This window comes from Carlito syrichta, unplaced genomic scaffold (assembly GCF_000164805.1).
Source record: "Carlito syrichta isolate Samal-C Ts95f unplaced genomic scaffold, Tarsius_syrichta-2.0.1 Scaffold314074, whole genome shotgun sequence".
NCBI lineage: Eukaryota > Metazoa > Chordata > Mammalia > Primates > Tarsiidae > Carlito > Carlito syrichta.
In genome coordinates, this window is record NW_007258170.1 from 180,282 (window position 1) to 206,131 (window position 25,850).

Here is a 25,850-nt window from a genome sequence, read left to right on the forward strand (position 1 = left end):
ATTCTCTCTCATTCTCTCTCTCTCTCTCTCTCTCTCTCTCTCTCTCTCTCTCTCTCTCTCTCTCTCTCTGTCTTGCCCCCTCCCCCTTTCCTTATAAGGTCTTGCTCTGTTACCCAGGCTGGAGTGCAGTGCTGTGATAATAGCTCACCTCAGCCCTGACCTCCTGGGCTCAAGGAATCCTCCTCTCACCTCAGCTTCCCAAGTAGCTGGGACTACAGGCATGACCCATGCCTAGCAAATTTTTTCAACTTTTTGTAGAGATGGAGTTTTGCTAGGTTGCCCGGTTTGGTCTTGAACTCCTGGCCTCTAGGAATCCTCCTGTTTTTGACTCCCAAGGCACTGGGATTACAAGCTTGAACCACTGCACCTGGTCAACACTTTTATTGAAGAATTATATTAGAAACCAAGATCCAAGCATGAGACACATATGCTTTAAAATGTCTGTTACTAGGTCTAGACATGAAGGGCTTACAAAAGGACACATTTTGAGGGCATTATTGGTGCAGGGCATTATTGGTGCAGGGGCAGTAACAAAAAACTTCCAGCTCCATTTTATAGTTCAGTGGAAAAACTGAGGCAGCTTTCCGCTTTATTATTTATAAATGTATCATAAGTCAGAAAGAGAAGTTCTGATGTTTTTTCTTCACATGATAAGAGTTGATGTGCTTGAGAAGGTGTCAAGGCTGAAAGAACTCCTTATTTTTATGTTGCTTTGAGGTTTCTTCTGTTCTAGCAAGAGGACTGTTTTACTCTTTCAATATCCGTGTGTGTGTACTCTTAACACCTCAATGGCAAAATAAAGTCTATGTCTTATAATCTATCATATGGATGTGATAAAGCCATGGGTCCAGAAACCAGCTTCAACAAGTCATCTGCAGAGGGAGCAAATGAAGAGAGAGTGTCTGATGACACTCGGGTCACAGGAAAAAGACAGGTGGTGAAGCAGGAAGCACTGGACATTGGTGTCAGTCCCACATGGAGGAGTCAAGCCCTATTTGGCCTGGGCCTTCTCCCAGGAATGAAGTCATCAGCCCTAGTCATGGGAGCCCACAGTGGCAAGACCAAGCATGATAGACACCTGTTCCTTACAAGTTTATGTACTGGAGTTCTGAGGGCTCTTCCCTGCACCTCCGAGACCCCAGCAATCCAGCAACAAAGGGAGCAGCTGGTGCTCTGAGGGAGGAGGTGCATCCTCATCTAAGCCAGACAGAGGATGGGTGGGAATACCTGGTACACCCTGTGTGCCTTTGGTGACCCCAATATCTGCCAGCATCCCCAGATGTGCACCTGCCTCTCCAAGCCAGTGCACACCATCTAGACATCAGGTGTGCCCATATCCACGAGAGGCTCACATCTGAGACCACCTTCTGCACAAGTTTTGTTGGGTTACAGTGTGCTCCTATGTGATATTTTACTCCAGACAATAGGATGTGTGGTGAGAGAGAAGGCATCCGTCACTGCCTGGGATGGTGAAAGGCCCCGGGGTAGGAAAACAATCTGGATTTTCTAGAGTTCAGGAGTTCTGCTTACATCCCAAACCTGGTCCACATGTACTGGATGAGAGACAGAAGGCCTGGTTTAAAACCCTGTTTTGCTGTCCCCAGGCTCCACTAGCACAGGCAAGATAATTTAGACTTCAGGGTCTCTGTTTCATAAACTGGATTCTGAATGCAGACTGTTCATATTACTAATAGGGCCCCATAGTCTAATCTGTTTTGTTCCCAGACATGGCTCAGAGGGAGCCTTAAAATGATGCCAACCCACAGAGTCAAGGACATGCACAAGTTCAGACAGTTGCATGGTACTGGCACAATTCCCCCTGGTGCCTGCTGAGTGATAAAGGTGTTGAGACTCAGAATCAGACCCAAAGTGAGCAGAAGGCAGGGTGGGAGGGATGCATGCTGTCCCCTCCCAAGGTGGCAGGGAACACCTGTCATGTCTATCTGGATGCAACAGAAGCCATGTGGAGCCTTCACCCCTTTATCCTCCTTCCCTATCTAGATATGTACACTCATGGAAAAGTTGAGGGCCAGCCATGTCTGCCTGGCAGGTGGCTACCCTGGGAGCTGCGCTGTCCTTCCCGAGGGGAGAAACTGGGGATAGAGAAACAAGACCAGGGCCCACGACAGTGCGGGCAAGTCATCCCAGAACAGCAGGTGTCTTGTGTGTATTTCTGACCCTGAACTTGTTTACAGGTGAGGTGGCTTTACCCAGCATGCCAGGGCAGAAAACAAGATTCTAGCCATGAAAATGCAATCCTGTGGTATTTCCCCTCAAAGCCCCACTTTTTCCCTTTAGGAAGATGAGAGACGCAGAGAGAAGGAATCAGACCACCCTGCTCTCAAAAACAAGCTATTGTTACAAGTTTTTACTGAGAGTTTCTATGTCAATTGATTTAAAAACCAGAGGAAGCCTTTTTCAAAAAGCCACAAGGTTCGAGGCTATGAGAACAGCATTTCCTGCCAGCAGGGTTTCCTGCTTGGCGACCGCAGCAGTGTGGAGACACATCCCCCCCACCACGCCCTGTGCCTGGCTGCATCTTGTCCCACTCACCCTTCCTCCCCGACGAAGGTGACGTAGAGCTTGTTTCTCTGAAGGTCTTTTCTGGAGTAGCCCATAATCTGATTAAAAGCATCTTCAAGCAAGTGATCTCTTCGGATGATTAACCTGTCCATACAGAGACAGTTTGAAAAATACAGATTATTTCCTAATCCTTATCATTCTAGAATGTGGCACTTGCCATTTAATTTCCATTTACCACAGTCAACAAAGCAAGAAGAGATGGGGTTACTTAATACCATTGTTGTCTGCAAGAAAGCACACGTGTGTCTTTAACTCTTCACAGCACGAGCCAAGGTTACAGAAGAGTTACTGGGAGATAGAGGACCTTGACCAGGGCCTGTAAGAACATGGGGAATCCTTTCTGAATGGTCAGATCAATTTATTCCAGCAGAAAAATGATCTCACACACACACACAAACACACACACACACACACACACACACACACACACACGCACAACTCTTGTTTGGAAAAGCAAGAACAACCCTGTGAGGTCACGTTCTAAGCCTGCATGCACCTAGATGAGGAACTTAATCACTAAATGCTCAGAGAGGTGACCGTGAAGACCAGGAGGAAAGAAATCCTCAGTGTCCTCCAAAGCAGAGGGGTTCACAACCATGCTTCATTTCATTTTAAAATTAATGAACCCCGAGAGTTCCCAGGGAACAGACACAAGTGAATGCTGCTTGTACTGAGTGATCTGCTTATAGTGATGACAACAGAAGCCATCCTTCCATGGATGTCAGTTTGTCCTCGGTGTAATGACAGTAGACAGGGCAGTAACGGAACTGAATGCAGGACCACTGGGTGTCTAGACCTTCTGGGTCACAAGCAAGGACAGCACTGCCCAGAGTGCGTGTGGGGCGGGCGGGTGTGGGTCTGACAAGGCCCGTGGAAGGTAGTGCCTCAAGTTGCAGCTGGTCCAGCTCCTGGATCCCCCTTAAGCACCCCATCACAGTGGTGCTTCAGGGGAACCTACCCCTCCATCCACTCCCAGTGGCAGAGACCTCACAGTGGGGACAGGAGGTAGAATGGAGGAGACATGCAGGGAGCGAGAACAACTCTAGACCACACAACGGGATGCGTCTTAGCTTCCCTGTTTGCAGGGGTGGGTGGAAAGAAAACAACAAGCATGACACGCTCTGTCGTGAAGTGTGCTCTGCAGGATGATGTAGTGCTGAGTGCTAGTCCTGTGCTCAGGTCAGCTCGGGAGATGGTGACCTACATTACAGGACACAGTGACAGCCTTCTAGCTCACGGGAACCTTTTCAGGTGGGGGATAAAAATCTGCATTTTACTCTGCCTATATTTTGACATGGAAAGTGGCTTTGTCTTCATTGCTCATTTTAAAACCTTAACACCTGTTCTGATTAATTTCAGAACAATGTTTTGGATGGTCCTGTAATTTACAAATATCAAAATAATCAAGCCGACTTAAACAAAGGCCAGCCATCTCCAAAATCGCCACCAGTTTTCCAGACGCTGGGCTGCACCCCAGCCCCATCTATAGCCACGAGGTCAAACCCCGGGACTTACTTTAACTTCCCCGGGCCTTGCCCATATCCTTTTGTCTCCAACTTCCTGTAAAAGTTCCTCAGTTTGGCTTCAAAATCCCGCTTGTATGGGGCCGGAGCCCGGGCATTTGCACGCTGGGTACCTGCAGAAATCACAAAGAGAGGGAGGCCTGGATTTGTGCACTGTCTCCAGCACACCACATCACCATGACAAATGCCACCAGCCAGGAAGCCCAAGGAGGTAAGACTTGAGCAGCTGCATTTCTCATCTGTCCAAGCCGAAGGACACCACGACCCTCAACCAGGTTTAAGAGGTGGTTTCCTTGTGGCAATTTGGTTGAGAACAAAAACTCTGTTTGAATAGTTACAATGGCACCACGTGTTTCTAAAATATGTTCCCCTTTTCAGTCCAAACTAATATGAGTCAAACTGGGTTACTCATGACATGTGGCGACTACTCAGGGCGAGGTGTCTGCACTGCTGAAACGACATCATGACAGGTAGGCAGGAAGTTGCCATGTGAACTCACACAAGGCAAGGAGGGGGAGCTTTCATTGTTCACTCCCAATTCCTCACCAAAAACCCCTAAAACCTTTCTTTAGATATGCACTGTCACTAAGAATGCCTTTAAATACATAATTACATACATTTCAGGGTTGCAGGAGAAAATAATCTTAATATAAAAATAGGATTCAGACATAATTGCAAAAAGCACATGTCCCTTGGTTGTGCTAATATTAAAAATATCAATATTAAATTAATATTAATATTCATTGCATTCTTAATCTGTGCCAAGTACTGTGAATATCTACAGATTACCTAAAGATATTTTACATGCTGTCTAATGGCAAGTATCATTAACAAAATGTAAAAGTGACATAGTTTGCTCCTCTTTCCATAGAAAAATCTGGCCCTGTGTCACAAGGTGACTAAACAATAAGTCGGGATATAAAACTGATGATGAATATGAAAATCAGAAACAGAGTCATGACAAAAACACTGGACACTTCCGTGAAAGAGTGCCCAACTCAATGAACAACAACAACAACAAACCCCAGAAAACAAGAATTGTGAAGTCTTGCTCATAGCACACCATGCAAATTCACCAAAAATTTCTTTAACAAATGAGTCAACGCAGTGGCTATTACTAATGGCGGCTGCTGCATTAGGTTTGGCAATGGAGGCCCAGCAAGAGTACAGAGGGGCTGCTGGAGTGAGTGTCTTGGGAGGGGGACAGAAACCAAAGGTTAACTGATTAGAGGATAGTTGAGTCCTGAACCAGATGGCAGACAGGCTACACAGCAGAGGGGCTGTGCTCCACAATCTTGTTTGAAAACTTTACATTAATTGCCAACATTTAAGAATCAGGAGATTTCAAGTTGCAAAACATCCAGGATTTTCTTTTGACAATGATTTGGGAACTCCTGCAGCCACAGTGATCGTCTCCCGGGACCCAGAGGCGGCCAGGCAGCTCTGCTGTATGAGGCCTGCTCAGCACTCTGCCAAGGCTCTCAAGGACGCAAGTGCTGGGCTGAGGCATCTGCATTGGGGATCAGGGCTCTAGAACAGTCATAAAGATGTTATCTAAAAGAAGCCAGCATAAATAGAGCTCACAGTGGAAAGGGCCTAAGGGAGGGGGCTTGTTTGGAAGCAGAGCTACCAAGGAGAGGGGGTCCCTGTCTCCCGCTAAAGCAGGTGGCTGGAGAGGAAGAGTGGGACCTGGGTGCTCAGGACTCTCGAGGGACCCTGACCCAGGGCACAGAGCACCAAGACTCCATGGCAAATGAAGCTGATAGAAGGGATAGGTCCATTACCCAGGGGGCTGAAAGCCTGGTGAAGGGTCTGGGCAGGGTGCACAGACAGTGGGAAGCTTTGCAGGTCCCTAAGCTGGGAAATAGCACAGGGGATGTCACATGAATTAGGGGTGCGCAGAGGAACAGCCCCAGCTTGGGGGATTGCAGGAAGCAGCCCCCGAAAGGTGAGGACTGGCCTAGGGTGGCTCAGAGAAACACACCAACATGAAACACATGCTTGGCATGGCTAAGGGAGGAGGACGAGGGGCAGTGCTGTGGGAAGGTGAGGTTTCTTATGTTTTTGAGTGAGAAAGTAGGAATTTATTGAGAAGACAGGAAAGTTCCTGGCAGTAGGAGGGGCCCTGAAGGGCTGCCCAGAAGGTGAGGCTTTTAATAGCAGCTGCCACTGCTGAAGCAAGACCAATGGAATGCTTGGGATGCACCACGGGGTCTCGAGGGCCCTCGCAGCACACTGGGAATGGCACTGTGGTCACCACCAGCACCTCTCTTGAGCAAAGGAAAGTGAAGATGCCATCCCTCCATAGTCATGCGCTACAGAGAGCAGGTTTGGGTCTGGGCCAGGTCCAGGTGATGCAGAAAGAGGTGTGGTGACTGGGGCACCAGGCTGGAGGGGACAGCCGGCCAGGGGCTCTGCAGGCACCTGGAAATATAGTCCTGGGGCTGGATGGGAGACAGGTCACATATATTGACTCAACGAGTCATGTGTGTGGCACCTTGGGCAGTACCTGTAGCAAAGGAAGCCCCATGTAAGTGTTAGCTGTTGCTACCTGCACAGAAGCAAATGCTACAGACATGGGGAAGATTTGAAAAACCCCAATGTCCAGCCACACCCAAGGTGAGGGTTACATAGGAACCTGTAGGTGGGACCCAGGCGTGAGTGCCTCACGCAGTGCTCGGGATGACCTCAGTGCCAGCTGTGACTGAAGCTGAGATTCCCTTCATGGAAGGTAAGTGCAACCAATCAGCCCCTAGGAGACTCCAGGGACTAACCCAGGGCAGACTCCTGCATATCTGAGAGGCATCCTCTGCAACATGACAGACCATGATGAGTGTGCTCTACTAGAGGAATGGCGGATGGGGGCGGGGGATGCAGCACAGTGAGGCTATCAGGGCTCCAGTCTGAGAAACAGAAGACTAGTGAGCCAAGTAGTCAGGCCAGCTGGGAAGGACCCACTTTCAAGAGTATGGTCATGGATGGGAAGGAGAAAAACGGGCAGAAGATGGATGGACATCTTCAAGACCCCGAAACAGGATCTCTCAAAAGTCGACTACTCAAAAACACATGCAGGGCTGGGCATGAAGGCTTATGCCTGTTATCCTAGCACTTTGGGAAGGCAAGGCAGACAAGGCCAAGGAGTTCAAGACCAGCTTGGGCAATGCAGCAAAATCTCATCTCTGCTACAAAAAAAAAAAAAATTCTGGGCGTGGTGGTGCAGGCTCTGTAGTCCTAGCTATCTGGGATGCTGAGCCGGAAGGACTGCCTGACCCAGGAGGTCCAGCCTGGGTGACAGAGTGAGACCCTAATTCAAACACAGACACACACACACACATGCAGGACACTTATCTGTGAGCCAGAGGTGGGAAATGCTAGTGCATTTGTCCATATCCATGCAGATACAGGAGTGAGCTCCTGCCCCACTGACACACCAGGTGAAGGGACTTAGTGATGAAGACACTGGAAACAGCAGCTTGGAAATGTGGAATGTTTTTGCTATTAGTTTTACTACACAAAACATTATTTACACCTTACTCCATCTTTTTAAAATTACAGCAAATTATACTGTTGACCTTTGTCAAATTCTTTTTTTTTTCTTTTTTGAGGTGGGGAGTCTCACTCTGTAGCTTTGCCTGAAACACAAGGGCACAATCATGGTTCACTGTAACCTCTACCTCCTGAGCTCAGATGATCCTTCCACCTCAGCCTCCTGAGTGGTTAGGACTACAGGTGCCCGCCAGCATGCCCAGATAACTCTTTTTTTTTTGTAGATATGAGGTCTCACTGTGCTGCCCAGGCTGGTCTCAAACTCCTGGGCTCAAACAATTCTCCCACCTTGGCCTCCCAAAGTGCTGAGATTACAGGCATGAGCCACTGTACCAGTCCTTCGTCAAATTCTTAATACATATCAGGAAGTTCCAGGGCAGGGATGATGATGCTTACACTGTGGAGGTCACAAATGTCCTTGAAGATTGAGCTAAAAGAACCATAAGGGCACAAACACCACAAGTGAGTTCTAGGACGGAATACTCTCACAGAGAGTTGTTGTGCAGCCTTTACAGTCTTGAATAAGAAAGCCAGATACAAAGGGTGGATGTTATACCTAGTAGGTGATCAAATGAAGGGCCAACTTCACCAAGAGTCAGACGATGCTGGCTATTTGCAGGAGAACATTTCAGTAACAGATAATAGGAGTTTTTTCTTTGTCACTGCTAGGCCGACCTGACCAACTTCTATATGGTGTTATGCTAGTCCATGTACTGTCACAAAACTACATCGTCATATACAAACTAAGGAACTCTATCTGACAAAACATTCCAGATGATACTGAAGCAATCTTGGCAGGAGACTCCCAAGCGGCTTAAGTCTGCTTTGGTTCTGGGCGAGTACTGAAGCCAAGCTGCTCTGATGCCCAGCATGCTCTGTGTGGACAGGGTGGGGCTCAGCCTGCTCTGTGCTGCCCAGGCCTCTCTCCTGGGACACCTTGGAAGCCCCCTCTTTCCAGATTTACTTTCAGAACTCTCCATGACATTAAAAAAATTCCCTATTGGTGAATGAAAACAAAATCTTGAGTATTACCGTATTTCTGGATGGCTCCACTCTCTAGAACACAGCCCCATTCTGGGACCTGGGGAAATACCCCTCGGATAGCGGCCTGAGTGCAGCACACAGGCTGTGTGTCTCTGCACTTTCCCGAGTTGAGTGGTCCTTGGGTCATCTCTGAGCTGCTGGTGCTCCTGTGTATACCCTTGACTGGAAATGACCCAGAGCTGATTCTCAGGCCTTGGCATAGGTCTCGGCCAAGAAACAAACTAAGCCAACTAAGCAGGGAAGGTGGGCGGGTGAGTCAGTGGCAGGTGTTCTCTTTTAGCACCAGGGGTGAGGACAGGGAGACCACCACCAAGTCAACCCTCACCGTGGGGGAGTTGGTACCTATGCGTTCCTTTAGGCTCTGGAGTCACAGCCCCATCCCACCCACAGGGGGCTGCCCTCCCTGGTTCTGCATGGTTCCTAGGTCACCTCTGCAGGGCTGAGCCCAGGGAAGGGACCAAACACTTTTTCTAAAATCAGGTACAAGTCTTCAGGGACTGTGGGAAAGCAGAAGGGGGGGCGGTGAGTAGAGAGAGTGGGGCGGGGGGGGGGGAGAGATGGGAGAGAGAGAGATGAGAAAGAGACAGAGAGGGAGAGAGAGATAAGAGAGACAGAGTGAGAGAGGGGAGGGGAGCGAGAGAAGGGGGAAGAGAATGATAGGGAGCGAGAGGGAGAGATGGGGGAAGAAGAGAGGGAGTGGGAGCGAGCTGAGAAGAGAGCATGTCTGGAGAAGGAAGGAGGTGAGATGAACAGTTGGTAAGAGGCCTGGGCATTGCAGAGAGAGGGAAGCCAAGAAGACCCTTAAGACGTCCACCCTGTGTCGGGAGATCCCTGTCCCAGCCTGTCCCTTTGAAATGGCCTTCAGTGAAGATCCACAGGCTCAGTGAAGACCCACAAGATCGGAGCCTGCTGGAACATCCCACTGGTGCCCCAGTCCTGGTCAAATACCAACAGTTCTGTATCATAATTCATCAGCACAATGATCCCCACAACGATCCCCTCAAAACCAAGAACTACCCTTGGCATGCTGTGTTCAGGAAAGCAAGGAGAAATATATTTGTGAAAAAGTCTTAGCAAACAATGTGTTAAATGAATTCTCATGCCATTGAAGTCATAGCTTTGGTTACCTGGAAAATTCACATAACAGAGCCCACCTCCAACAATATTAGATGAATTAGGTTGTTGCATTTAAATTCCTAGAAATGTGCAGCTTAAATAAGCTCCTGGGTCCTGTATCTGGCGTCATAAACCAAATGGTGTCTGGAAAGCTCTTTTCCTTTGGCCTTGTTGAGGTTGGGACTGGCATTACTACAGTCCTAGGAAAAAAGCCTCCACATTCCCCAGTTTTGCCCGATTTGGGTGAAACTCTCCAACAGCTACAGAAGTCATAAGGTAGAATTTCCGAGGCCATTTCCTCCTATACTTGAAGAGACACGGCAATGTGCCTAAAATGAGATGTGTGGAAATCTGACCAGTTCCTCAGTCTTCTCCATGCTAACGTTTACTGTGGTTGTAGTTTTCACAATAGCATTCTCATGTCACCAATAGGGGTGAAATTTGAGTCCTGAGAAGGGATCAAACCACTTTAAAAAAATCTGTTTCATGGTTTGCATGAAACCCCCAGGAACATGGGCAGAAGGAGAAGCTGTTTATTCAAACAAATAGCAGGTTCCTCTGCAGGGAGACAAGGCTGGCATGTCCTGCCCATGTCAAGTGAAATCAGTCACAGTCACTTCCACTGGTCTCAGGCAGGATGGCCCAATTGCAAGATCAAGCAGAGCTCACGGAAACAGAGCAGCCAAAAAATATACAGAAGATTCTTCCAGAAAATTCAAAGCACTCCAAACACTTCTGGCAATTTGGATGTGGTTACATGTCTTTGGAAGATGTTTAGCTCTAAATCTAAGTTTCAGAATGCTTTTAATGACCACCAACCATCACTCATATGCACGTGTGATGCTAAACAAAGATGCGCTTAGTCAACACTTAGTATGCTTGTGCTGTCTTGAAATGTGTTCGGCCAGCCTTCCAGAGTATGTCTTTGCAAGGCTTGGAAGAGACAGTGCCTGTGATCATCTTTCCTCGCAGGGAGGATGGCCCATGGGAAAGGCCCGGAAAGGAGACCTTGAATGATGCGCACATGCTCCACATGCCTCATTTCTTTAACCATGTAGCACCAACTAAAGGAACAATCCACTTAAACCTCAGCCTAGGTTCTTGCTAAGATAATGACCACTCAAGATGGTCAAGTACCTCAGCAGCCAGCTCTGTAAATCGGAAGACTTGGATTCACAGATTACTGCAGTTCATGGTTCCCATATGGACAAACTATACTTCCAGAAAGAAAGAAAAATTGATAAACTCATGTTTAATGGCTACTTGTTATGTTCCTGGCAGTAGGCAAGGTGTTCTCCCAAAATAACCATGAGAGGTGAGGTGATGACTCTTATGCCCATTTAACAGAAAAAGAAACTGAGGCTCAGGGAAGGAGGTAAGCTGCCTCAAGTCACGCAGTTGCTAAAAGACTGAGGCCAGCTGGGAATTCTATTGGTTCTCCGCACCTGTAAACTTACCTGCACTGTCATGTCATCAAAATAGGAGTCTCTCCAGTGCTCCCTAGCTGGCCTGTGCTCTTGCCTCCTGGCTGCCTTCTCTCACCAGGTGGTGTTATGTGGGCTCTTTGCCTCATTCCACAAGCCATTCTCCTCCTTCTCATCCCATGACCTCTGCACATATGCTCAGCTTTCCCATCCTAACACCCTTCCTTCGACTCCTTTTAACTACTGTCTGGAGTTAGTGAAGTGCATGACACTCTGTGTCACTCTATAACCTGTCACAAGAGGGTGGGTGACCTGCTACTTCACAGAACCTGCTTTGAAAAAAACCATGTATGACCTCATGCTTTCCCATCTCATGGCCTCCTTCCAGGCCCCATCCCTCCTGAGCCCTCTGAGTGTGGCTCCATTAACATTTCTCCTATAAGCTTGGCTCCCTTGGGAAGCTTCACGATTTTCTACCTGAGACCAGCTGCTCCCTCCGTCTTTCACTCATTTCTCTGTCTCCATCAGCCCTTAAGCACTGGGCTCCTCACATCACCATCCTCCTTTCTCTTCCTTTCATTGGCTTGTCCCTCTGACCTACCCTCTGGGCCTCAGTTCCTGGCAGCATACTGAACTCCTACTGTCAACCTCTCCTGAGCTTCCTGGCTGTCCTTTTGTATCTCCAATTGATGGCCTGAAGATTTTTCAACAAAACGTGTCCAACACCAAACTCATTCATCCTCTCCCTCCACTGATACTTCTTCCACGCTGGGTGGATGATGCTGCCATCCACCTGGTTGTCTGGGTTGGGAGGACCTTTGAATCTGCCTGGACCCTTCCCTACCTCCACTCAAAGTCCTGACATCTCCACATGCCCATGTCTCATCTGTTCATTCCCTTATCTCTACCCTCATGGCCACTGCCTGGTAAGTCTTTTATCCTGTCACTGTGGTTGGCACAACAGCCTCCCAAATGGTAACTCTGACTCCAGTCTTTCATCTCCTAACCCCTCTACCTACTACCACCAAACCCATCTTCAAACAGCAAGACATTACTGGTATTCTACTGCCATTCTTAGTGGCTTCCCATGCTGTCCTGACCTAAACAGGTAATGCCCCTCGCTCGACCTCCCAGCCTGAGTAGGAGATGCCCCTCACTCGACCTTCCTGACCTAAGCACGAGAATGCCCTCACTCACATCTGCAACTTCCCTGCATGACTACCATGCATCCGGGGCTCAGCTCATGCCACCCTTCCCTAGAGTGCCCTTCTCCCTTGGTCCTCCTGGGAACTCCTCCATCATTCCCATGGCTCCCCTCACACCTTTTGGCTGCATCTCTCCCTGACCCACCCCAGGCCTGAAGGAAGAACTGTCCCCACACCTGTGTCCCCACACATGTACTCATGGAGGACTGATCACAGAGCTGGAGTTATTGTCTGACTCACCATCCCACACGGACTCTTCAAATGCACAAACTGGATTATTCATCCCTAAGTCCCAGGGTCTAATTCACTGCTTGGATCACAGTTGGATGCCCAATAAATCTGTGTTAAGTGAGTAAATTAATAGACCTTTTCCTGTCTGCAGCATTCAATCAGGCTGCAGCGTCGTTCCCACTGCAATGCATGAGGACACGTGCTCTGTATCAAAGACACACACAGCTTTTAGTGACACGTGTAAAGTCTGGATTTCTATGGAACCTGTTTTAAGTTCTGATGGCTGTTAAAGTGTGTACAGTGCATCACCTATAATAAGGATAAATACAGCCAATGCTCTGTCAACATCATGACTACCTTCTTTAAAAGTCTCATTTGCTAAGCTGCACTTCCTACCATTCACTCATTCACCCATTCACTCTCTCGTTCAAACCTACCTCTATTCAAAAGAGTTGGAACTTACACATTTTAGTTTATCTGTCAACAAGCAAGTGCTATCTGCCCACCCATCTCTATTCTTCCTATCTCTTTGTTTGTTTGTTTCTTGTAGAGATGGAGTCTCACTATGTTGCCCAGGTTGGTCTCCAACTCCGAGACACAAGGGATCCTCCCTTCTCAGTTTCCCAAAGTGATGGAATTACAGGCACGAGTCACTGCATCTGGCCTGTTCTTTCTGTCTAATGCAATTGGTGAATACTGCAGGAAAAAAATATCAAGTCCATTAAACTGAATAATTTAAATTCTACATTATTTCTTGAGAGTAGAAATTTTATTTTTATTTCTATTGTCTGCCAAATCGATCTCACTAGAACTTTTAAAATCCAAAAACCAACCTAATATTTTGTGTCCTAATATTTTCCAAGATATATCAGATGCTACCTAATACAATGAAAAGAAAAGCAAATTCTGCATCGGAGTGTGTCATACCATGAATATTTATCCTCCTATTTATGGTCACTCTGGATGGATTGCCATGGAAGCCAGCCACGCATGAGGGACAGAAGTACCACATGTGTACCTGTGGAAAACTGAGGACAAGTCCCATGGTCCCTCTGATCCTATATTGGGAGAATATAGACCCAAGGGTGTGGCAGCAGGTGCACTCACCTGGTGAGTTCTGAGGAGATGACACGGGGGAGCCGCGCGGGGACTGACAGTAGCTGGGATGCAGTAAGGCATGTGGCGGCACGTAGGACATGATCTCCTCCTCAAACAAGCTGTGGAGACAAAAAAAGAAAAACCACCAAAAAACAAAAATGGGCGGGCCTTCAGCCAAGAACATGGGGATGCCTAAAGTCCTCTGCCCACTCCCTTAGGCCAGTCCCCAGCCCAGCCCCACCCCAGCCTCCTCTGCAGGGATCCTCAGACAAAGCCCTGGTTGCTGTTGCTCTGCAGACGTTCGTGGTCATCTATCTCTTCGCTAGCTACCAGTTTTTGATAAAATGATTTCTATTTTACCATCTTGGTAGATGAGTTTCAGTATATTTCTTTGGCTGAAAATCGTACCTGGGTTTTTTGATGTGGAAGGAAAATTCAACATGATAAAAAATGTTTACTGAGAACCCATAATAGACACAGAAAGTATGCTCTTTGTCTCTATTCCAAGAAATATACAACAGGGTCTCAGCCTGCAAAGAGCTTAGGATTTAATAGGATATTAAGAGCAAAAGAAAACAAAGCACCCCCTAAATAATTACAACTGCTAAATACTTAGCTTCCTTGTTTACCCTGGCTGCTATCTTTCAAATGTGAGAATTTTGATCTTAGATTATTTAACAGTCTTCTTTCTCCCTGACACTGAAGTATCTGTTTCTGATGCTCCTCTAAAAGACAGTCACCAGGGACCTGAGATCCTGGAATCCCAGGCTTTTATTGAATATTATGATGAGGGAAACTACTACTGAGTGCATGAAGCTCAATATATAAACTCTTGGCAAAATAAAATTAAAACAATACAATAAAAGAGCTTGTGTTTTTAAATTAAGAAGTGGAGTGTACTTCTTTTTTCCCCTCAAACTTGGCCAAACCTAGAAACCTGTTCAGACACCTTACACACACATCTATAGATCTGTACAAGAGGGTAGACCTCGATAAACCAGAAATTTATTAAAAATTGTGTATTTATTCTTACATGTTTAAGCTTCAGTCACCATCAAAGTACTGTCCATTTCATGCAACACACCTACTGAGACACTTTTTCCACAGCTCAAAACAGTTTCTGAATTCATCAATTTTGATGCCTCTTGTGCTTTTGCCATTTTTTGTTTCACCTCTTTCACACTGGCAAAACGTTTCCCTTTGAGGACTTTTTCATCCAGGGAAACAAGAGAAGGTTACTTGGGGCAAGATCAGGTGAATAGTGAGGGTAGGGCATGGGGTCACGCTATTTTTGGTCAAAAACTGCTGAACACTTAGTGTAATGTGGGCAGGTGTGCTGTCATGGTGGAAGAACCAGTCATCTGTTTGCCACAACTCAGGATGTTTCTTTCACAAATGTGACACAACCTTCTCAAAACTTCCATCAATGGTCAAACTTTGGTTGACCATTTGATCCAGAGGAACAAACGCCAGGTGTACCACAAGATGCCTGCCTTCCAAAAGATAATTCAATTTTTTTTGTGGGGAGAGTCCCCCTTATATCTATATAAAGATGTATATCTGTGTGTGTAAGCATGTATGTATATGAAATTCTTTTGTTCTCATCTACTATGGTGTAATAGGTATTCTTCCTCCCATAGTTTTATATTTTGCAACATATATAGACAAATGACGTATAGTTTTGCCTTGTACATTGTTTAAAAATTATAAAAATGTTATGTTAAAAAATTACAAAAATGTTACATAGCATCCTTGAGGTTTTTTTCACTCAACAATATAGTTCTGATACCTATATGATACAGAAAGATCGAGTTTAATTCTTTACCTCTTATAGACTAAGCCTGAGCATGTCAGTTTATTTATCAACGTCACTTTTGACAAATATTTACTTTTTCCTCAATTATGTGCTTTGGTCAACAACAGTGCAATGAACATCCTCTACACATCACCGTGTATGTACCCAAAGTTTCTGAGTATAAGTGTGATATATGCCTAAAGCCAGAGCTGCTTAGTCACAAGGCACTTGCTTTGTCACCTGCACAAGGTATTGCCAATTTGTACTCCAAGAAGGCTGGGCTCATGCCCAGACAGCATGAGTGCCTAGGTCTCACTCGGTATTATCAGACTTTTTGATGTTCACAAACCTTGCGGTGTGAAATGATATCTCATTGTTTGAAATTGCATTTTATGATCCTTAGCTTCTTTTCAGGAGTTTATTCATACTACTCATACTTCAATTTCTATGAGATGCCTCTTCATATCTTTGATCCATTTTTCTGTTGGGTTCTCTTCTTTTAAATTAAAGGCATTCTTCACATACCCATAATCCCTTTGTTGCATGTGTTGTGAATATATTCTTCCTGCTTGCTATCTTTCTTTATGCCTTTATATTTGGTGTTTTTCATTGTACAAATTTTTATGTAGCCAAACTTATCAATCACTTCCTATATGAACTCTGATGGGGGTACATTTTTCACATGACTTGAGCTAATGAAAGAATATCTAAAATAGAATAATCAGTAATACAGTCAACAAGATTGTTTTAAAACTCTCATGTTTTAGAATAGCCCTATTAGAAAATAACTTTACATGGGTTTATTTTGAATTGAATAATTCCTAGAGCTATACTATCTTTACCCTTCAGCTTATTGGCAACCAAATCTACTTACACAGGAGTGATTTTCTTTTTTAAGATATAGAAAAAAAACCCCCACAAAAAAAACCCACAGATCTTTCACTTTATATGCAACAGGTAGACTGCTGGCGTTTATAGTCACTCAAACTCCAAAGTAAAATAAAAAGCAAAGAACTAAAGATATGAACAAAACATCAAAATTTTCAATGATCATTAAACATTATTTATTAAGCCTGTAATATGACACACTGGATCACTGTATACTATTATTAAAACAATAGGCATATGTGATCACCAAAATGAAAAGTCTAGAATTGAATGACATCATTTGTATGTACTAACCATGGACATATTATATGTAAGTGAATTTCTCACTCTTCTCTAAGGCCTATTATTTTCAGAGATCGGGCTTGTTTTCTTAAACGAGGGGAAATGTAGCCTTGCTCTTTATATATGAATGGGTCTTCAAATACTTTTCAATTCACTGCACAACACATAGAAACTCATGCAAATGGTGGTGTTCATCAAAGTACAAATACTCTAAGCTAGACTGTAATAAAATGTTTATGACTGTCAAAACAGCCTGGTATTGGTACAAGAACAGGCATATAGACCAATGGAACAGGATAGAGATTCCAGAAGCAAAACCTCAATTTCTCAAACAACTCATCTTCGACAAAGCCTCCACCACCAACCGCTGGGGAGAGGAGAACCTATTCAGTAAATGGTGCTGGGAAAACTGGCTAACCACATGAAGAAGATTAAAACAAGACCCCTACTTATCATCATACACAAAAATCAACTTTAAATGGATCAAAGACCTAAATGTAAAACCTCAAAAAATGCAGGAGATACCCTTATGGAAATTGGAACTGGCAACCAATTCCTGATCAAAACCCGAAGTGCCCATGCCATAAGAGATAAGATAGACAAGTGGGACCTCATCAAACTGACAAGTTCTGCAAAGCCAAAGAAACCATCAAGAGAGCAGGGAGACAGCCAACAGACTGGAAAAAAATATTTGCCAACTCCATGTCTGACAAAGGCCTAACATCTAGGATCTACAAGGAACTCAAATGTGTTGAAAAGAAAAAAACAAACAACCCCATTACAAAGTGGGCAAAAGATATGAACAGGGAGTTCTCAAAAGAAGATATACGAGCAGCCAACACATACATGAAAAAATGCTCAGCCTCACTAGTCATCAAAGAAATGCAAATTAAAACTACAGTGAGGTATCACCCAGCTCCAGTCAGGATGGCCATCATGAATAACTCAAAAAGCAACAGATGCTGGAGAGGATGTAGTGAAAGGGAACATTTCTACATTGTTGGTGCAAATCTAAACTAGTACAGCCTCTGAGGAAAATTGTGTGGTGATTCCTAAAAGATCTAAAAAATCAGCCTTCCATGAGACTCCACAGTCACCCTATTGGGAATATACCCGGAGGAACTCAAATCACTCTATGAAGAAGATACCTGCACATGTATGTTTATTGCAGCATTGTTCACAATAGCAAGAACATGGAGCCAACCGTGCTGCCCATCAAAAGAGGACTGGATAAAAAAACTGTGGTACATATATACGATAGAATATTAGGCAGCCATAAAGAAGAACAAAATCATGAACTTCACAGCAACCTGGATGGACTGAGAGTCTATAATACTGAGTGATCTTTCACAGAAATGAAGTACTGAGTATCACATGTTCTCACTCATAAGCGGACCCTGAACAATTATTGTAATACTATAAAAAAAGGATTGGCAGTAGTGGGAAACTTTTGGGGGAGGGATGCAGGGGGGTGGGGAGGCAGGATTGGTAGTAGTGAGAATCTGCCTGGGGAAGGGGGGGCACACCTTATCAACAAGGAAACCTGCATGATGAACATTTGTATACCTAACCCTGAATTGTACCCCACATCTTTAAAATTAAAAAATTAAAAATTAATTAAATGTCTATGACTATACCATCTAAAGATTATTTAACTAAGGACAGGTAAATGATTATCATTATGACTTCTGTTTTTACTAATTCCAAAAGCAGGATTCTTAGTTTAATTGAAAAAACCTTAGGTTTCTAGAATAAAGTAAAAGAATCATATCCTAGCCAGATTTTTATAACAAAAATCTAACTATATTATCACCAAACTATGACAGAAACATCCTACTCTAATACTATTTCCATAGTCTTCCTGACCACCTCAGGCTACATGCTGCTTTCAGAACTAGCCCAATATACAGGAGCAGAGAGGCCGCCCTTTGAGAAGTGACCCATTCATGTAGGTCCTGTTCAGTGGCAAGTGAAGATAAATGCCTACAGAAAGTGATGGCATCCTTGTGAATTATCCATACATTACACAATACAGAAAGATAACTTTTGGTCGGAACGTGCCTGATCTCATCAGAAAGATAACTTCTGGCAACAGCCAAGTGGGCATCAGAAATATGGCAGCAGTATAGGAACTATTAAGCAGAGAAAAAAGAAGTAGTCAGGGGTGAGATCACCATGGACGGTGTAAGCAAGGTCGTCAGCACTCAGGGATAATACAACAGGCCTGAGTGATCCAGCAGGTGGTCTCTTTAATTCTCTGGATGTTTCAGGGCTGTGTGTCCCAAACACTGGGCATAATAAAGCATTATATACTCTGGTTTGCCTACATTGGAGGGATAATATAGAAAATGGGAAGATCTTTCTAAAAATTGCTGATTTTCCTTCTAAACTACTCTAAAACTAAAGTTGACTTAACTATCAGGGAAGAAAACATAACTGGTCAATTTTATGAAGGGCTATCAAGTTGGCAGTCAGGACCAGAGACCAAATTTCAACTTGCTGGTCTCATGACCCAAACCTAAACTCTCAGAATCATAATATAAACACTTAATGACTTGAATCAGTGTGCATTTTGAGAAAAAACAAAACCAAAAAAGACTGAAAGAAAATATAAATGTGACCTTTCTCCTCCACAGAAGTGCTACTGAATACTGTGGACACTGTATTCAGCTAGCATGGTCCATTCTGTGGGGGGAGACATTGTGCTTACTATTCTCACCACCCCCATACCACCCCCTTCACCAGCAGGGTACCAAGTCAGCTTTTGGGAGAACCAACACAACCTGAAATGAATTACCACTCAGTAAGTACCTAAGTCTTCCTCGTGGGTATCTCCACAAGTCATAAGAATGAAGGAGGCAGGCAGACCACCCATCGTGGCACTGTATTCTCTAGGATGCCTCAATGTCTGTGGCAGGAGCTTCTGCTGCAAGAGAGAGGGCTACCCACCTGAGCAGCATGACCAGGTCTGCATCGCTGGAGAGCCGCACCAGTCCTGGAGTCCCTTCAGTTCGGATAAATTGGATCTTCTCCCTATTCAAACAAAGACACAGCTCAAAATCTATGTGGCTGCCTTCAGGATGTAGCTCAGTGGTGAAACACATGTTTGGTAATGGCCACAACCGCTTCTGTGCCCATCATGGGGCACCACGATGTGGTACACTGGGAAGACACAGTCGAGAGAGCTGGTCTCTGCCTTCAAGAAGGACCTTGTGAGCATATATACTGCCCAGTTCAGCACTGAGGAAAGGTGTCTTTAATGCTTTTGCCATTTGCTGCCCATGTACTGTGACAGGTAGCATATCATCTTACCAGTAGGCTCATCTCTGCTGTGAATTCAAGCTGACTGTGGGCCTGAGTCTAAGCAACAGTCTTAGGCTGGCCCTTGCCATTCCAAAATGGGATCATGTGGGGACAGCCGTGCATCTTCTAAGGGTACACCTTTAAGTCATGTGTGATTTATTTGTCCTCATTGGTAGCTGACAGTATCTAGGAGTTTACACAATCAATATAAAAGCATGTGGCTTTTTAAATAAGGAAGAGCCACAATACTTTCAGTTAAATGGACTGTGTGCATACTAGGACACATGTATATACACATGAACATATCACATGCAACAACACGAGCTATTTTCACCATGACTCTGTTACAGATACATGTGATAACACCAGCTTTTTCTTTTTGCTTGATGAGTCATCATGTTACTATTTTCCATTTGTTATGTGAATACAATTTTAATACAACTTTTTCATGTGCTTTCCTTCATTCATATGTTATTTCAAAGCATACCACATTGATTTTTATACAATGAGGAAAACAATAAAAACGTAAATGATGGTACTAAACCATTACATTTGGTTGGAACACAGAGGTCAACACTAATGCGTGATATGATTCTGAGTGCTAGGACAATGTATTCTGATTACTGTTCCATGAAGTAAAATACTAGTCACTGAAAGGAGTATTTATTTAGATTTAGGTCTTATCTGCAGGGTTCCTTATTTTTCTCTTGGATATTTTCATAAGGTTGCACGGCACTTTACATTTTCAGATTCCAAATTCTCTTCTTAAAATTGCTGACTGACTTAAAGGCAAAGCAGTGGAAGGCAAGGTTTAATGCTCAGATGAAAACTCCCCTAATGTGTAGGAAAGCCCATTGGCTTGCCCCTAGGCATGTGGTTTACCACACGGTTCAGACCCTGGTGTCTTCTGGATTGGTCATTTTCTGTAATGTTAGTATATGAACCATCTGACCTTTAGTTTTTGCCAATTTCTCTTTTCTGTCTTTTATTGCCAGTAGCTAACCACTATTAAAAAAAAAAAGACTACTAAGAAATACATGGCTGATGTATAAGTAGAGAAATTGCTCAGAAGGCCAGCTTCTCTACTTAAGGTTATCTCAACTTGAAGCCTTGAACCAGGCAGAATGTTTCCCCTCAATTTTTGAAGTCATGTGTCTGAAACAAACGATGGAAACCAAAGCCCATTATCTGGTGAATGGTTTTTTGATAAGAGATATAAACGCTGGCTAAAAAAGCTAAATGAAAGAAAAGTTATTTTGGAGAAACATGAACAATAACAACCAAAGCAACACTCTTACAAGGGTCAATAACAATAATCTTTGATCCTGAAGGATTAAAGACCATCTCCAACAAATACGCAAGCTTTTCTCCTTAGTCTATCATCATAATTAAATTCAGGCAAATAGAACAAACCAAAAAGCAGATGAGCCGAGTTCTCCTTTCCTCCTTCACCGGAGCCACACATCTAGGGCATGTGATGGCAGGGATATGCCCTGGACTGTGGCCTGCAGCCTTCCTGTGAATAAGGACAGCGTCATCACTCCCTGAGTCACGAAGATGATGGGGCGGGGAAGGGCAGGGGTGCAGGCACCCAAGGGGGGTGTGCCATCACCATTTTCACCATGTAAACTCCTAGGCAGTGAAAGCAACTGGCCTGACTTTCCAAGTGAGAACGTTCAAAAGGCAGGCTGTGATGTGTTTTCTAATTTGTCCCCATGACTGGCTATGGGTCATGTGCTTCCAGGAACCAGACACTGGAACACGTCATCCGATGCATATCACACCACTAAGGACTTTCTTATACTGATAGTGACTCACTCCTTGAAGACATGTTGGAGTCTGGGCATGGTGCCACACATGGGGATTTCAGGGGGAAGACACATCTCTCCCCAAGGAGCTACAATACAGGGAGGGGAGAGTCAACAGGCAATTCAAGTATTACACAGAACTATTTAAATTCTGCTGTTTGCTTAACTGAATCCTGGTGAGGCCTTATACCTGCTCCTAGCCTAGACAGTCCTTTATGAAGTCCTTTCATGTAGAAACAAAGAAACTCCTAACAAAAGGCATGAGTTTACTGACCAGCAAGACAGCAGACCAAGGCTGAGGGAGAGAGAGAAGCAGACAGCCTCAGAAATGTCACCAATCTTCTGAGAAAAACAGAGGAACTGCTTCTTGGTTATCAGGTATTTGCCCAATATTCTACAGACCAGAGTTGCTCGAACTGGTGTCCACGTCTATCAGAAATTTGCAGATATAAGCTTGAGTTCTGCAAGAATTTTAAAATTTTGTGTTTTCACTTTGATACTCAAAGCAGCTAAAGTAAGGTAAGCATGTTTTGAATGATGTGGACAATATTCATGACCAAATATGCTGTGTGACTCTGGGTCCCGTGTCTGCATTCACAGGGCAGTCAGTGCCAGGTAATCAGAGATGGGCTTTGCCAGTGTTGGTGGGCAGCCTGGCTGCCCCAGGTGGCAGGGCCTTGGCAACAGTGTGATGACAGCGGCCCCCACTGCTGCACACATGGGTCTCTCACCAATGACGAGGGCAAGACACTTCTCTGCGGCATGAACTTGCATTGTGAAAATGATTGAGTGAGGCTAAGCAATGTGTAGATATACTGCCCTAGGCTAAGGAGACAACTAAAGAGATGGATCTAAAAGGTATATCATGCAGTACGCTAAATAATGCAGAAGAGATGTCCTGGCTCATTCTAAGAACAAAGGCTTCACAACAGTTTGCAGACAGAAAAGTGGTGGCGGAACACACTCATGCCAGGGCATGCTCACTGGCATGTTTTTTCTTCAGTATTTTATTTGGGGCACACTATTAAATGATTTGGCCTGTAAAAACAACAAGTCAGTAGATCAAAATAAGCTTTTTGTAAAGAAGGAAAAATGACAATCATGATTATGTTAAGGATGCACGTGATAGATCATGGGTATAAAATCCAAAGAATCAGGTCAAACACAAGTGAAACCAACAACACAACTGTACAACTGTATCTTCCCTCAATAATTTTTTCAGCACTGGTGACTTGGCTTCTGAAAAACAAAATCTTGGCCAGGCACGGTGACTCAAGCCTGTAATCCCAGCACTTTGGGAGGACGAGGTAAGAGGATTGCCTGAGCCCACGGGTTCAAACCAGCCCGGGCAACTTGGTGAGACCTCATTTCTACAATAAATAATAATAAAAATTAGCCAGGTGTGGTAGCGCGCCTGTAGTTCCAGCTACCTCTTGAGCCCAGCAGGTAGATGTTGGGGTGGTCATGAGTGTGCTACTGTACTCCAGCCTGGGTTATGGAGTGAGACTCCAACTCAAAAAAAAAAAAAAAATCTTCTCACAATTATAGCATTAATTCAAATGTTATTAAGTTTTTAACTGAATTTGTATATCTTTTGGTATGTTTTATAAAAGCTGTAGGCATAGGACATTTATACATATTTTATATTTGTACACATTCAAGTTGAAAATAAAAGTGGTTGACCAGGAGTGGTGTCTCATGCCTATAATCCCAGCATTTTGGGAGGCCGAGGTGAAATAATCACTTGGGACCAGAAGTTTAAGACCAGCCTGGGCAACATAGTAAGACCCTGTCTCTACAAAAAATTAAAAAAAAAAAAATTAGTCAGTCATGGTGGCACATGTCTATAGTCCCAGCTATTCATGAGGTGGGAGAATTGCTTGAGGCCAGGAAGTAGAGGCCGAGCTATGACTGTGCCACTGCACTCCAGCCTAGATGACACAGCAGGACTACATCTCTAAAAAAATAAAAAATAAAAAGAAAGTAAAATAAAATAAAGGCAGTTAAGTCAACACTGGGGCCTGCACTATTTCTTGTCCTTTCAGAATGGAAAATAACAGATGTGATTGCTATGGACCTCCATGAGTCCACCCAGAATTTGGATTAAACATAACACATTCAAAAAACATTGTTATAGATATATCTGACCATGATTAGAGGAATGTTTGAAAATTACTTTAATATATGTATTCAAATGTATTAATTTATAGTTTGAAGGACTCTATGGCAGTCCTCAGTTTCTTTACTGCCTTGCCCTTCATAAAGAAATTCTAGTCACTCTCAGTGGTTTATAATGAAGATGGTGTGACACTCTCTGCATGGGCATGTCTCTCTTAGTCCCTTAGGGGCACATTCCAGCTCTTTCTCCTTGTACCTTCTCACTTGGCCAGCGAGGTGCAACTTAAATTCCTTTGGAAACCAAAATTTCTTGGGGAAAAGCCCTTGCTCCCTGATCCTCGTGTCCCCCACAACCAAGCACCGCATTGTCCACCTAGTGAGTGCTTAGTAAACACAAACCAGACACTTGATCAATTAGGGCCAAAATAACAGAAGTGGCTGCTGATGACCACCCTCAGAATCCACCCAGTGTTTGGGATTTAGACAAACTTTCCTTCATTTTTTGCTGTGGCAGAGAAACAAAACGAGAATTGGAGAGCTGACACCAGAGTGCTTTCTAGAACAGAACCACTGTTGGGAAGCCAGGGCAGGTGAAGAGGCACTTTTCTAACTTGACACTCGGCTGTCCAGCAAGATGCCAGCCTACGGTGACAGTCTTCGGAGAGTGTCCCACTGCTGCTGTGTCTCAGACTCTGCCATCTTCAAGCCTCTGTGACCACTTCCTCTGTACACCCCAGAAGACTGGCTCTTGCAGGAGATCATCTGAGGACAATGTGCAGTCGCATGACTGAATTCCCATGGGAAGCATTCTCATTGAAACCACCCAGCGTTTTAGTAAAGTAAAAGAAGGGCATATTCTCAGAACAACCAGAAGTGCATGCTCTAGACCGCAAAACTCTCTGAACTGCAGACTCTGCACATCCCACTTCCTGTAGATACAACTGAGAAGCACATTCACTGATGCATGTTGTTCAACCCGGTCCTCAGGCAGCTCCAGAGCATGCCCTTGACTTCCCTAATGGGACAATGTCAAGAAAGGCCAAGGAGTACTGATCATTCACACTCGTTCACACTCAGAATCTCCATCCCAGGGCATGTCTGACTCAACAGAACACTCGTCCCTCCAAGGGAAGACTACGGACATTAAGGCACATGATTCTCATGGGCATGCGATAGTGAAATGAACCAGTCATGCGTTTGGGGGCAAAATTTGTCATAAGTGGATATAGATCATCTGCATTTAAGAACTCAGAGAGTTGCTAAATTTTGCTTGTTTCTTCATCTTAAAGTAAACATACTTAAAGAATGCAAATGAATACAAAAGAAAGGAGGAGTAGCCATCTTAATTTCAGACAAAATACCCTTCAAACTATTAAAAATCAAAAAAGATACAGAAGGCCACTACATAATGATAAAAGGCTCAATCCATCAACAAGAAATATCTATTCTAAATATATATGCACCCAACATAGGTGCGCCAACTTTCATAAAGCAGCTTCTTGGAAAACTAAAGAAAGATATTGGCTCTAACACTATCATAACTGGGGACTTCAATACCCCACTCACAACCTTAGACAGATCATCAGGACAAAAAATCAGCAAGGAGATCCGGAACCTCAATGTAACTTTGGACCAAATGGACTTAATTGATACCTACAGAACACTCCATCCAAAGACCACAGAATACACATTCTACTCATCACCACATGGAACATATTCTAAGATTGACCACATACTCGGCCATAAATCAAGCATAAGCAAATTTAAAAGGACCGAAATTCTACCAAACACCTTCTCGGACCACAGTGGAATAAAAATAAACATTGACACCAACAAAGTCCCCCCAAAACCCACAAAGACATGGACACTAAACAGCATGATGCTAA

At 44.4% G+C, this 25,850-nt stretch overlaps 1 protein-coding gene across 1 annotated transcript in view; it reads right to left on the reverse strand.

Annotated features, from left to right (window-relative positions):
- LOC103273512 (E3 ubiquitin-protein ligase HECW2) overlaps positions 1 to 21,576 on the reverse strand; it is a 54,894-nt gene extending 33,318 nt beyond the window's left edge. Inside the window, exons 1-5 of the mRNA XM_021719013.1 lie at positions 21,491 to 21,576; positions 19,685 to 19,768; positions 13,780 to 13,889; positions 4,099 to 4,219; positions 2,554 to 2,667 (exon numbers count right to left, since the gene is read on the reverse strand). Of these exons, the coding sequence (XP_021574688.1) occupies positions 2,554 to 2,667; positions 4,099 to 4,219; positions 13,780 to 13,889; positions 19,685 to 19,768; positions 21,491 to 21,576 (515 nt within the window). The remainder of the gene's footprint in view (positions 1 to 2,553; positions 2,668 to 4,098; positions 4,220 to 13,779; positions 13,890 to 19,684; positions 19,769 to 21,490) is intronic.
- Positions 21,577 to 25,850: the final 4,274 nt, after the last annotated feature.